We start from the raw sequence: 13164 nt of genomic DNA, 5'->3' as shown, positions 1-13164 counted from the left end.
GATTCCACAGCGTTAGATATGAGACTGGATTACATCGGAGGTCTCCTCACGTACTTTCTTGTTTAAGACAAGCTATATACCTTGATGTTTTTTTAACAAGTATCTTCGTATATCGCAGTGATTCTTGTTAAAGGGGTCGCTCCCTTCGCTCAAGATGAATGGAAAAATTTATTGTTAGTGTGTTGTAGGGCTGTTTCTTAGGGCTGTGTACAATGGGCCTTCTAAAAAGCATAAGCTGGCATACCAGTTTATATATACATATATATATATATATATATATATATATATATACATACATACATACCATACAAAAAAAAAAAAAAAAAAGCTTCTGAAAATGCTAAAAAAACAATCACTGACTACAAGTTACGGGTACAGAGGACTTCCTTCAGTTGGATTCTATATCAACACTGAACAGAAATAACGAACAGTCTAATAAAAGTGTATATAGTTTTAGATAGATGAAACCACTATAGAAAAAGCGCAAGTTTATAACGAAGTTATAAAATACAAATAAGAGGATTATACTTGTAAATGTAACACTAGACGACGCCGTGTCTTACAATATCAATGTAAATTACGGATACATTTTTTCTTCCTTATTATTTAAATACAAGCGTGTCTAGACAATAATCATAACTTCCTAGCAAAAATCTACCCTTTGTGTCATTGCAAAAGGGTCGCCGCGTGCGCACTCTTTTTTTATTGGACTCCAGTCTTCAATGCGTCTAAACGCTTGCAAGTTCTGTGAGGTCAGCCTCTATCGAGAATGAGTAGCACAACGGTTTTTTGAGGCTATCGAAAGCAGACGACAAATCCCGTCTCAACACTTCCTCTACGACATGCAGGTAGTCTGTCCTTGAGGAAATAACTTAGACAATTTAGTTACGAAACAGTGTTGAACTTCGAGAATAAACAGGTGTTGAGAATTATTCCTCTATGAGGTACATTTTGAAGTTAGACAATATAATCGGGCTATCAGGATGTTCTTTCACCTCTAAGGTACATATGAGATGATATCTTGACGTTGAAGTAATAGGAAATTAGCAGCCCACTCACGAAGTAGCCAGTAGCTCGGGACGGAAATGGGTTAGCGGGACTGGTATGCCAGCTTATGCTTTTTAGAAGGCCCATTGTACACAGCCCTAAGAAACAGCCCTACAACACACTAACAATAAAATAGGCTTAACGGAGGTCGTTTCGTTTGCCATGGGGCCAGGGATAAGTTGTAGTAGGCATTTATCTTCATGTCCTCGGGGGTTATTTGCTCAGCACGTTTAAGCACACAGGCACAACGTTACAAGGCAAAGAATGCTGCGCGATGCAGCTTAGGAAGTACCCATTAGATGACCTTACACACTTGTGAGCATCCGCTGAAATAGGTATATAACTGATAATAGTTCTACCCAAATAAAAACCGAATTCAGTTTTCAATAATTATGAACTAAATATTCTCTTTATTTTATTTAGTGGACATATCAAGCACGTCAAACGTCTGTTAGATGTTTGCAGATAAAAGTTGAAGGGTATAAACTTCTTATAGTTGGCAACGTCAGGCATAAGCAACGTTCATATCGTGACTTTGGAATGTATGACGAATTTTATCACAGAACGGAAAACGTTTGTCCGATTGTTGGCATTTTTCCTGTGCCTATTTAATCCTTCCTTTTAAAGTATATCGCACATATGTCAAGCTGATGTTTTTAATCAGTAAAAGATAACATCTATCCTTTTAAAGTTCTTAGTTTTTTTGAAAATTGCCAGGAGTTGCTTCGAGCCAATACTATCCTATGACACATTCATACGATGTTCTTGAAAGCTCCAAAGAATACTGATCAAATCTATGTTTTTTTACTATGATCGAATATTTAACGAGAGGAGACTCGTAGAAGAGAAAAAGTACTAGAAAGCAAAACTCTGTTATTTGTTCAACGCCCCGGAACTTGAGGACCTTCCAGGACAAAAGTTCAATTTCAGTGGTTCCCTAAACATGCAAAAGCTGATCATCATCCCTCTTTCTGATTAAACATTACTGATGAGTTAGTTTCTTTGTCTATAGCAATCCCTCCCGATTGCTCACTTGTAATCCAATGTTCAAAATTGACTAATGACACCTTGTTCCGTCTTCCGACGCCAATAATCTTCTTTCTTAATTAGATATATACTTTCTTTCCTAGTTCAGAACAGAATGAAGACTCTGATTTAGAACTTGCACTGTAGAGCAGTACCTCGGTAAAAACGTCGGCCAGTCTAACGTTACTGAATAGGAACTAAATGAATAAATTTTTTGATATCATCGGCTTCATCAATCGGATTATCCTCGGCTACAGACTGATGTTTGATTGGTTACGCCAAGAATAATACATTCGTTAGGGCATAAACTTCAACTCTAAGGATTTACTCCGAGTATAGAATATCGTGAAGGTTTCGATACGGTGTGAATAATTCAATAAGCAAAACGGCCAAAAAAACTTATATATACGGGTACAAAAAAAATTACAAAATCCTTAAAAAAAAAGTTATAAATAATTATCTTCCATTGAAATAGATATAGTTATTTCCGTCTCGCGAAAGTGAACCAATAACCTCGATGGTCTCGAGCTACCTTTCGAACAGTTTCAGGATAAAGATTTTTTAGGTTCGTCATCTTAGATTTCCTCCAGAACTATTTCGGTGTTTTCATTTCTCAGGCTCTGATATCGGTCAGGGCTGCTTTTCAGAGTAGCTTTAGAGGCCTGTCAGGAAGAATCTTGACGAGTGCACCTAAGAAAATGTTTTCTCCAGCATAGCTATGACTATATGACTATAAAACTAAAGAAGTCCAGCGTAGCGAAATCAGTCGTCATAAGATACGGTGTCAGAACCGTTGTATTGGAAACCTTATGCGAAAAAACCATGGACTATTGGATGCTCTTGAGCGCATCTATTTACTTTCTAAATGTTCAATGTAAGTTCGCGTCTAATAAATTTCATCACTTCAATCAATTTTATGCAGTTTTTTTTTTAGCTAGATTCGCCTAGCTCACACGAGTGGAGGCCTATAAGTGTTTTGCGCCCTAGTCGCTTAACCTGGGTCGTGTGGCCTTCCTACGACATCACCTATCACGTACATTATCGACGCGCTACGGTCTGTCGCCGGTGCTCAACACCTTGAAATGTTCTAAAATTTGGTTTTGAAACTCGAGTCAAAATCAGAAGTGATAGACCAAATGTTCCCCAATATAAGTTATCCTGGTGCGCTTTTGTTCTAGTTGACTGCGTACTGAATGAACGTGTTGCTATTTTTACCGCAGAACATTGCTTTCTGCCTTTGTCCTCCAACTTTACAACATGCTTTTACCTATTGTAAAACTACATTACTTATTAAAATGCCACAATACGTTAAGATAAATTTCGTTTGACCATTTTCCACGCACAGGAGCGCAGAAACGATGTCCAACAAAACATTCATTTCTTCAAAAGGCTGCTCGTCTACGCTTCAGTATACGGTCCTACAAGCCGATGGGCAAATCCATCGTTAATAAGTCAGGAACCACGCTTGACTTCAGATTCAGAAAAGTATCAGCAAGGGTAACATACTGAGTGTAACTAAATCAAGTGATAGGACTCGAATTTCCGCAACGAACTTATTTATAAAAGTCATCCATGCACCCGTCGAGAAAAGCGTTCAAGGAAGGCGTCTTTGCTTTTGACAAACTGACGTAATTTAGATTGTGGTGACAACCTGTGACCTTTTTGATGCTGGTTGCTCAGACGAGCGTCTGCTAGTCGCCAAAGATGGCTTTATAACGCTTGGATTTGGTAGAATAGAATACCTATGACATAGTAAGGACGTGTTTGCCTAAATCCCGTAAGTCGACAGATCATATATAGTACCTGCGCGAACTTTTTCCAGCTACTTCGTCTTAGTTGACACTTAACGTATGAGGTTTGTTGTTTATCCTGATCTTCGCGTACGGCGCTAAAAGTCGGTTGCTTAAGTGGACATAGGAAACGAGACTGTTCTACGATTATGATACTGTACATTACAGAGTCCGGCGAATCTGGTTAACCCTCATGATTCTGATGCAACGTTTGCCGACAATTCAGGACGTCAACCGCGAGATATTTAGGCACACTCATGTTTGATCCAAGAACTTGCAATTCAGGAAAATTACTTGGGGTATCATTGCTTATGACTGAGTGACTTATGATGGGGACCGCCGCGCATTCCGTTTGGTAAGAAGCTAAACAAACTAAAAAAAATCCATATTGGAGGTTTGCTGCCGCCGATATTAGGTCATTTAATTATACCAGATGCCAGCGGTCACAGTCAAGCTGGAGGGTCATTGTTTGAGACAAATAGACCGCCAATCCAAGCGCCTATGAAGGGAAAAGGGGGGGGGGGGAGTTGAAACTGCTAGTATTTCGAAAAACAAATCGCAATTACGTTGCGTCTAACACGCAAGAACTTAAAGTTGATGTACCTGTCTAAATGCTAATACTTAGGTTCAAATCGTCGTGTTTAAGGCTGTACTAGTAAAAAAAAATGAGGTAACCGCGTGAGAGATGAGTTAATAAGCGCTAGCTCTAAGCAACAATTGACCTAATTATAACTGGCGCATATTAATGTGACCCGTTTACCGGTAAATATAATCGTCGAGCTCAATATATTTATTCAGGATTGCCATTAGATTAAACGAGATATGTTCATAGCACGTGCTATGAGATGCATAGATAATTAAACTGTGTCCGCTAAATATGTTTTCGCTTCTAGCTTCTACTTGATTTTTAAGATTAGGAAACACGTACATCGAATCTTCACAGCTGCAAAATGAGGTAACTGGCCTTCAACACCACACACATCACCCACTGTACAGTATAACCTAGTCCTCGCATTAAACCTCAATAGCGTGTCTCATCGTTGACTCATCACTCTTGTTTTCCGTATGGCCACGACTGTTTTCGGGTCTCATCCTGATCTCAAAGGCCAGATAAAAACAGAATGCTTGGAAGGTTAAGAACGAGCGCTTAAAAATTCTGGTCATCGACTTGCCATGTATTACACGACCTTCGTTTTTCTGGCAACACAGTTGACCTCGATGCGAAAGGGTTTCTGACAAACTGGCTTCTTTTCTGTATTTCTTTTTGTTGAATTCTTATTATTTCCTATCCCTTTTATAGCTTACTCTTCCAAACGAAGTTCTCGATACTGACTTGATCGTACTCAATTATATGGCTTGGTTGCTAAAACACCTGCTACTTCTCCCATCATCAGTCATCCTTCTCTGCTGTAGTAAGTATGAGGCTTTAAGGCTGTACTCTACGTTGTAGCTTTTCCTGACGTGCGGTTAAACCTCATGATACTAAGTAGGACTAGCAGATCATACGAATTTCGAAACAAATTCTATATGGCACAGAAAGTACTTGCAACTAGCACAGGTGTACCATCAGTTGTCCCTTCTGCAGACCATTGTTCCAACCGGCGACATCGTTCAGGGCTTTTGAGCTACTCTTGTTACAATTTTAATTATCTAAAATCGCTCCCAGTTTCTCCGAACACAAGTGCATACATAAATCATTCATGGTTCCTCTTTCTTTAACAGAAAATTAGCTTGGCAACTCTGGTGACATCCGAAATCGCGCATTGCCCTGACGCACCGCTGTATCGAATCACTGAAGCCACAGCAATCTCTAACTTCTTTTTTATTGAACCCCAGATCGGTACGACGGTACCGTCACCGTATGATTTACAAAACTAACTTGTAGAACAACCTTCGAGTTCACTGGGAACAGCTCCGGTAGACTCCACTTTCTAGAGGAGACAAACATTCTATTCCGTTCATAATTTCCATAGGAAAAATCCTATGGAAATTATGAACGGAATATAAATGGGAATGGACAAAACGACCTTTTTTTAGCTAGCTGCCTTACATGTTTTAGGTAATGAGTCCTAGTCGACCCGGCTCAAAATGGGTAATTCTCACCGCTGAAAAAGGGTAGCAGATGTTGTTAAGGTGCCTTTATTCAGTACAAGCTCTTTGAAGATGAGTGGAATTTCCGTAAGGAAGAATTCGCTATCATTTTAACTGTGTCAAAGCCATAGTTTTGCCGTTAATGATAGCAAAAAAAAAACAGTCGAAATATGTTGCGAACATTTGAACGTGAGAGATGCTCTTTGTAGTGGCCCACCAACCGCCAAACAGTTATTATGAGATTATTGAGAAAGTTTAGCAAGACCGATACGTAAGCATTTGAAGAAATCTCCTAAATATTTCGGTGCTAGTTGCGAGCTGGCAAGTGACAACATTTGTCGTAGTGACCGTAATTCCAGCTGTGAACTTCGAATTGAGCCATTTCTAAAACAATTTATAGGAGGACGTACGGCACAGTCTGTGACAAATCCCAGGATAATACGGTAGGATAGGAAGGAAATTGCACCCGCCGCCTAGAAAGACAATTGCTTAAGACCTCTAATATCAGCAACCGACAAGGTCACAACAAGCTATTGAAAAAAATCGATCGGAACTAGTAGACACGGAAGACGTCATCTTTCACTACGACAATGCCACCTTTAGTTATTCGATAAAAATGACAAAATTTGGGTAAACAACTTCAACACATCCGCTACATAGCCCGGATCCTGTTTCATCATCCTGTCAGCCTGTTCGGTCTCTGTGGAACTCCGTTGAAAGCTTTTAATTTAGTTACAATGGAAAAACACAAAACTCACTTGGGAAGTTCTACGATGATGATAGGACCATGGTGTTCCTAAGAAATTCGTTTAGCAAATTTTTATGAATAGAAAATACCGCCGCTTTACGACAACGGCTCTATATACATATGTAGAGTTGTTGTCGTATATATATAGCGCTTTCGGATATGTAGAACATGTTCGACCTAACAAGAAGTGGAGCTCTGAAGTTAGGCTGGCCATAGAGGTCGAATATTGAAGGTTACTTTCGATTCTGGATCTCTCTCCGCTCTGTCAATCGCTGGCTAAAAATTTAGGCACTGCAGCAGTTATAACTCTGCAATGCTAGAGCACGGAACCGTTCCGGCAGCTCCTTTTGAGAGCGACTCTTCATCGATTTCAAAATTCTTTAACTCTAAAATTAAGAAGTCAACGTACCGTTGCCAGGTGATGCATGAAGCTAAGTTTATTTAGAGAGAAGGCATATTTGACTGAATAAGTTAATTGTATGCAATTGAACTAAACTACATTTATAATACAGAAGATTTTATTCACAAAAAGGGATTGTGGGTCAGTTTGAAACGATTATTATTACAAAAAAGACCTCAAGAGCCCACGATGGCAACCATGGGAAGATGAAGTAGGTAAAGCCAAGCCACTGATCTCTGAAGTTGTTGAGCTCGAGATTGTGATGAAATAGTTCAGGCTATTGAAGATTACATTAAAACTAGTCATGGGGATTTCTCCCAGACGTTTCGCGTTTGTTTCTTGCCTCTACCCCACAGATATGCAAAGGTTTTACAAGGCTAGTTGAATTGATACTCAGTATATATGGGGGCAAAATCGGCCAAAGAGATCAAAGCCAGCTTCGAAAAGAAAAGCAAATTGGTTTCCTTTGACGCACCTATTCGCCAGCATTGAATTAAATGTCTCGGGTCGAGATCTGAAGTGGTTTTTCAAAGTAGTAACGTGTTTTGCACTGATTTTATAACGTCTAATTCTACATCAAATAATATCCGGCCTCTTCCTACCTAATCCGACTTAGAAGCAAGGTGCTAACGCAAGTAATGAATGAACACTGCGACAATTGCAACCATCAAGGGTCAAGGCTGAACCTTGAGACCTAAGCAGATCCTAAAGTTGTAGCAAGACCGATTTACAAGGTCCTTTATGAACAAAACTGCCATTTTTTTATTGATCACATTCGGCTTCTTTACCGCTTCGTTATTAGCAGTGGAACTAATTCGATAGGTGTCTCTTTTTGAAGTCGCCTCGAACACCCAAGGCTCGGCTATTTCTTGTAAATTAGGATTGCTGCTGAGGGCAATACACACACATTTGTTATAATAGGCTGTTTTTTTTTTATAGTCCAGGTTAGGTTTGTTCTCTCTATATACGACTTGACCACCAATAGACCGAATTGAAAGACAGGGCAATGCAAACTTTTGAAACTAATTTTATTGAAGAATAAAGAACTCTATTTAAACTGGACAAACTTACAGGCTGATGTAACTGTCAGAGCTAACCCTCAAAAACACTACCATTACTCTGCTCATATACATATACATATTATCGTGCTGGGAACCAGCCGTCTAATAGATACCGAACGTAAGACTCGAAACATACATACATAGAGGGTATTACCACATCATATCTATTAGAACTCAAAAACAACTTAACCTGGACAGCATTTGTACGCGAGTTAAAGGCTATCTAAATAAGTAAAGTAGAAAACAATGATAATGTTGTCATTATGGCATAATGAGGAATGCATTCTCGTTGCTTGACAGGTGAGTTGCGAGTCTGTGCTGAGTACTTTGTCCGTCTCGCATCTGGCCACGCGGTAGGCATTCAGTGCCATCTTCGTTTTGTGACCGTCGTCCCACAGGCCAACTAGAATCAAACAAATCCAGGCCTATTTCTCGAAAGAGTGGGCCATAAGGAATCGGAGATTGCGAAGAGGGACAAAAAAAGCGCGGGTTAGAATACAATTATACGGAAAGAGGCATTGTGAACAGACAGGAAGTGCAAGGAGAACGCGCCCCTAGGGATATGAGCAAAGAGGATAGAAACAGGCAAGCAGGTCCAACCTATAGAGAATCTCAGAGAGGCCGCACAGGCTCTTGCCGCACCAACTCCTAACAACACGCAACCACACAGCTATTCCGTGGGCAATCGCTGCTTTTGCTGCCCCCTAGTCACGTGACAGCCGCACTCAACAGAGGGAAATCACATTGAAACTAGCTATGGCCACTATATCGGCGGCTGCAATGTATCCCTTTTTCGAGTTGGTTTAAAGCGACGGCACACCCTAGATAAAGCAGCTAACAGAGCTCAATGGCGGGGGTAAGAACTAGGGCAGAGGGGAGAATAAGCGGCCAGTTGGGTGGAGCTGTTGATAGGCACGGGGACGCACGCTTTACGAAGGCAGGAGGTATAAAGGAGCGACGTGCAGATTTGATATTACGAGTAAAACAAAGTATGTAACAAATTTTCCCAGTTATTGATGCTTTTGAAGACGGCAATCTGGTGAGAACTCAATTTTGACAGAATTCTTTATTAAGCAATAATAAGAAGGCCTAATAGACCCACGAAAGTATAATCCTGTGTATTTCTAGTATTTCCGATAATAATAAAAACATAATTGGAGACGAACAACTATATCATTGCTGCTATATAGTATTAACTGCGTATGTTTTTTCTTCTATATAAACAACTTAGTTTCACGCTAGTTCTTATACCGTCACGTTCCTTTTTTTGCGTTCCGATCGAAGTGGTCCGTCCGCTCGGAGCGTTTAGAAGTTAGCTTCGATCATTCTACCGATTATGAGGATGATCTTTGTCGGCTGTCAGAAATGAACCTATGTTGACAGCAGTGTGATCGAATGGCGACTCGTCGTTTACTCCGTCAACATGAATGAAGCTGGGCCTTAAACTCCTCGTCCTTTAGGGCTTTGAGGCCTTCGTTGCGCGAACGACATACCGGGCTGAAACAGAAAGATCGCCGCGGATGGGCCATCCCCATCATCGTAGTGTCCCCTGTTCAGTGTGTTTTGTTTGCTTACAGCGGAACAGAGATGGTTTGACAGGATAAAGATAAAAGTAAGAACCCAGCAGAACGCGTAGCCAAGGGAAAGCCCTGTGATTCTGTTTACATACGCAACATCGTGTCTACATAATAGACAAAAATTTACCTTATATTTAGTACATGTTATTTTTTGTTACGTGTGTATTGCAGCTATTAAGCATTGAACTGTGACGTAAAAATGGCTCAGTACGCGTAAGCCAATTGTTCGAGTCCCGAACTCGACCGTCATTCCACGCAACGGGAGATGGCAATAAATTACACTTTGATATCTTTTTATAATTATTTGCTTGTTGACGTCAACAAAGGAACTAATCAGCTACCCCGGTAATTAGCCCTAAACGGTATTTACTTCTCTACAACTTACGAAGTTCGGGACTGGGAAGAAGAGCACTGCGTCCACAATACCCTCCTAATTGATGCGGTTCGTAAACGCTTGTACGTAAACATTTTCTACATTACTTCAGGCTATCTATTCCCTTTTTTTTTTTTTTTTTTAATATATAATTCTACTCTAAATTTTTTCGAAAGCTCTTGACAAAGGCTTACGTTCGTTTCACATTTCGTTTTATTAAAAAATTACTAATAGAAATATAGAAAAATCGGGTCAAAAAGGTTATTTGACAAAGATTTATTATCCTGGTTTACTTCGAATGTGGCCATTTACTTACAAGGGTACTTCGTCTTGCATATTGCTCTGACACACAGTCGTCACTGCTGCTTGCTGAACATGAACTTGATCAATTTTGAAAATGGTGCATTAGAAAAGATGCGAGCGCCATTATTTTACGGAATGAGCTCGTGATGTACTCGTATACAAACAAACCATATCAGTTCGCCGCCCAGATGCCCAACTGCAACTCCCGAAACGTATGAGCGCCTAGCTCTAACAACAACGATGAATCTTTGCATCGCGGCAAGGCGGCGGCGGTGGTGCAAAAATGATGGTGCTGATTAAACAATGAAGCGTGCATGCAGTTAAAGGCTTTCAGGTTCCGCTTGCACGCGACTCCTGGACGACAAAGGGGAACGCAATGTACCCATCCACTAGGATATCGTTTAGGAGGTTGCTAAGGGAATTTTCAACACGTGATGGGATAGATACAAGTTTCAAAGCTAAGCGACACTCGGTATACGCATCTGGGCATGCAAACAAGCCACTAATTTGTCTCACCTCTTCTTCGCTATTTTCTTTGAAGACTGCAAACCCAGCGCGCCAATTCATACCAACGTAATTAATTATCCACCTTTCCTTGTGGGGGTGTTTGATAGTTGTTTACCAACTGATTAGTCAATGTACGTATATAATTAATGTTAACTATATAAATGGTTTTGTGAGTAAATTTTTCCAAAATCAAGATCCGCCGGGTCGCGCTGTGATTCAAATAGCGCTTATTGATCCACCTAAGTCGTTTGTATAATGAAGGTAAAAACTATTTGATCAGTTAACATATTAATTTGGTACTTATTGAACTATAGGCAGGCTATTTGATCATGCATCCGCGATAGCTTAGTGGGAACGTATTTGTCTGCTAATCTTAGAGAACCTGAGCATAGACACACTTCGTTCGTTATTGCATCAGGAAACGGCCGGGAGCTAGCTGTCTGATGGAATGCCTTACGGCGACACCGGACGTAACACTCGAAACATAGAGGCTTCATGTCCCTGGTCAGTACTCAACCTGGACTATTTCAAAACTTCAGGCTCTCAGGACCTTTCTACGCAAGTGGGAGATGGATACGGTTATCTGACAGAGTGTATCAATTTCACAATTTCAAATTAAATTGACACACACACGACAAAAGGCATTAGCAGCAAACAGAAGAGCCGGCTCGTAGACTCAGCGAGACGGACGCAGGGAAAAGAAGAGGTTAGACACCGAACAAATGGAAGGAACTTTCCGTTGAAATACACGCAACACGGAAGTCCATCTATCCTCATTGTGATCGCTACCAGTTTTGCCTTTTGTGGAAGCGCTATTCATTGACGCTATAAAGCGCCTGCCTTGCTTTGTCCCTCTTTTTGTGGGCTTCAGCCCATTGCCGATAGAGCGCATCGGAAAACGTCCACTGCTCTTGGCGTACCGAGGAGATGGCCAAGTGCGAAGGGGCCAACCCAGAAAGGTCAGAAAATTGTTTGTTAAGTGACTCGTAATGTTTTCACCTGCTGGGGAGTGAATGATGGTACCTTTTGCTATTATGCTCTTTAGCTGATTTTTACGTCTCTGAACTTGCGCAGTACAAGTTCTATCATTATTGAGATGTTGGTATTAGAAAGCACATTTAATTTTACGTCATATTGCAATTATTAGTTGCACATTATGTTTTCGATGTTACTAATATTAATTTAATGAATGAAAACGATTAAGAAAGTTATCCAACGTAAATGTCGGCTTCGTTTGGCCAGGACAAATAAGTACCGTTAGGTCTGTGTATTACCTTCGAAAATAAGATTGGTTTTTAAGAAAAAAATCACTTAATTATGTTTTATCTAGCGTAAATCTATCTGTCTCGTTTTGCATTAGCGTTGATATTGTGTCAATTTATTATTACTTATGACGTTCTACCCTTTCGCACCTTCGGGCGTCAGGCTCACCGAAACACTAGTAGATAGGGCAGGATTTTACTTAAAATTCACATATTCATACAGGCTGCTTCTAGCTTCGTTAGATCATAGTTTTTATTTTGTAAAGGCGCTCTTGATTCATGGTTTTTACTTTTCCACCGCACCGCAAAACCCATTGTGCCCGTTAGATCTCTTCAGAGCTCCAGTGCTGTTCCACGCTTCTAACCTAGCAAAAAGAGGGACGGGTGAACTGCATTGCGATGCTTCTGGGTGGAAAACAGTTAGCTGGGTTTTACCCTGTACTAAGACACACACATGGCCAAAAACAGCAAGCGCGCTATATGCTGCTCTAGTTTTATGTTTCCGTCGTTGCCGTCGGCGCCTGTCTTTTGAGTCTGTTTGCTTGCTGCTTCTATACGAGACCAGTCAGAATTTTTGAGTGGACGCTTCCTCCGGGAATAGTGAGACGCGTGAGAGGAACGACGTGCGAAGAAATAAGGGGCGGGGTGGTTGGGGGGTATGAAGCAGCCGCACTATGGGGTGCGTTCTGGGAGGGCGTACTCATTTACGAGGAGAATGAGGAAATTTGATTTCAGAATGAGAGCCACCATAGAGGAAGGAATCGAGGTGGGTGATAGGTGGTGACGGCGACGACGATGGACTTGATGGTAAAGAAATATGACGGATTGAAAATAGGGAAAAGAAGAAAGAACATTCAGGGATAATGGAATACGAAAAGTCCCACAAAGATCCAGAAATAGGAAAAAAGGCGCAGAAATGAGACGATAACGCTGACATGAAGAGAGGACAGGAAGAAAACACGGTACCGTTAACTGAACA

The 13164-nt window shown here is 40.7% G+C and overlaps 1 protein-coding gene across 1 annotated transcript in view; it reads left to right on the top strand.

Annotated features, from left to right (window-relative positions):
* Positions 1-131, top strand: part of LOC111254199 (uncharacterized) — an 11451-nt gene extending 11320 nt beyond the window's left edge. Inside the window, exon 8 of the mRNA XM_022814803.2 lies at positions 119-131. Coding sequence (XP_022670538.2) covers positions 119-131 — 13 coding nt within the window. The remainder of the gene's footprint in view (positions 1-118) is intronic.
* Positions 132-13164: the final 13033 nt, after the last annotated feature.

This window comes from Varroa destructor, unplaced genomic scaffold, assembly GCF_002443255.2.
Source record: "Varroa destructor unplaced genomic scaffold, Vdes_3.0 BEIS01000007.1, whole genome shotgun sequence".
NCBI lineage: Eukaryota > Metazoa > Arthropoda > Arachnida > Mesostigmata > Varroidae > Varroa > Varroa destructor.
Note: the sequence above shows the minus strand (reverse complement) of the source record. Positions and strands in the feature narration are given on the sequence as shown.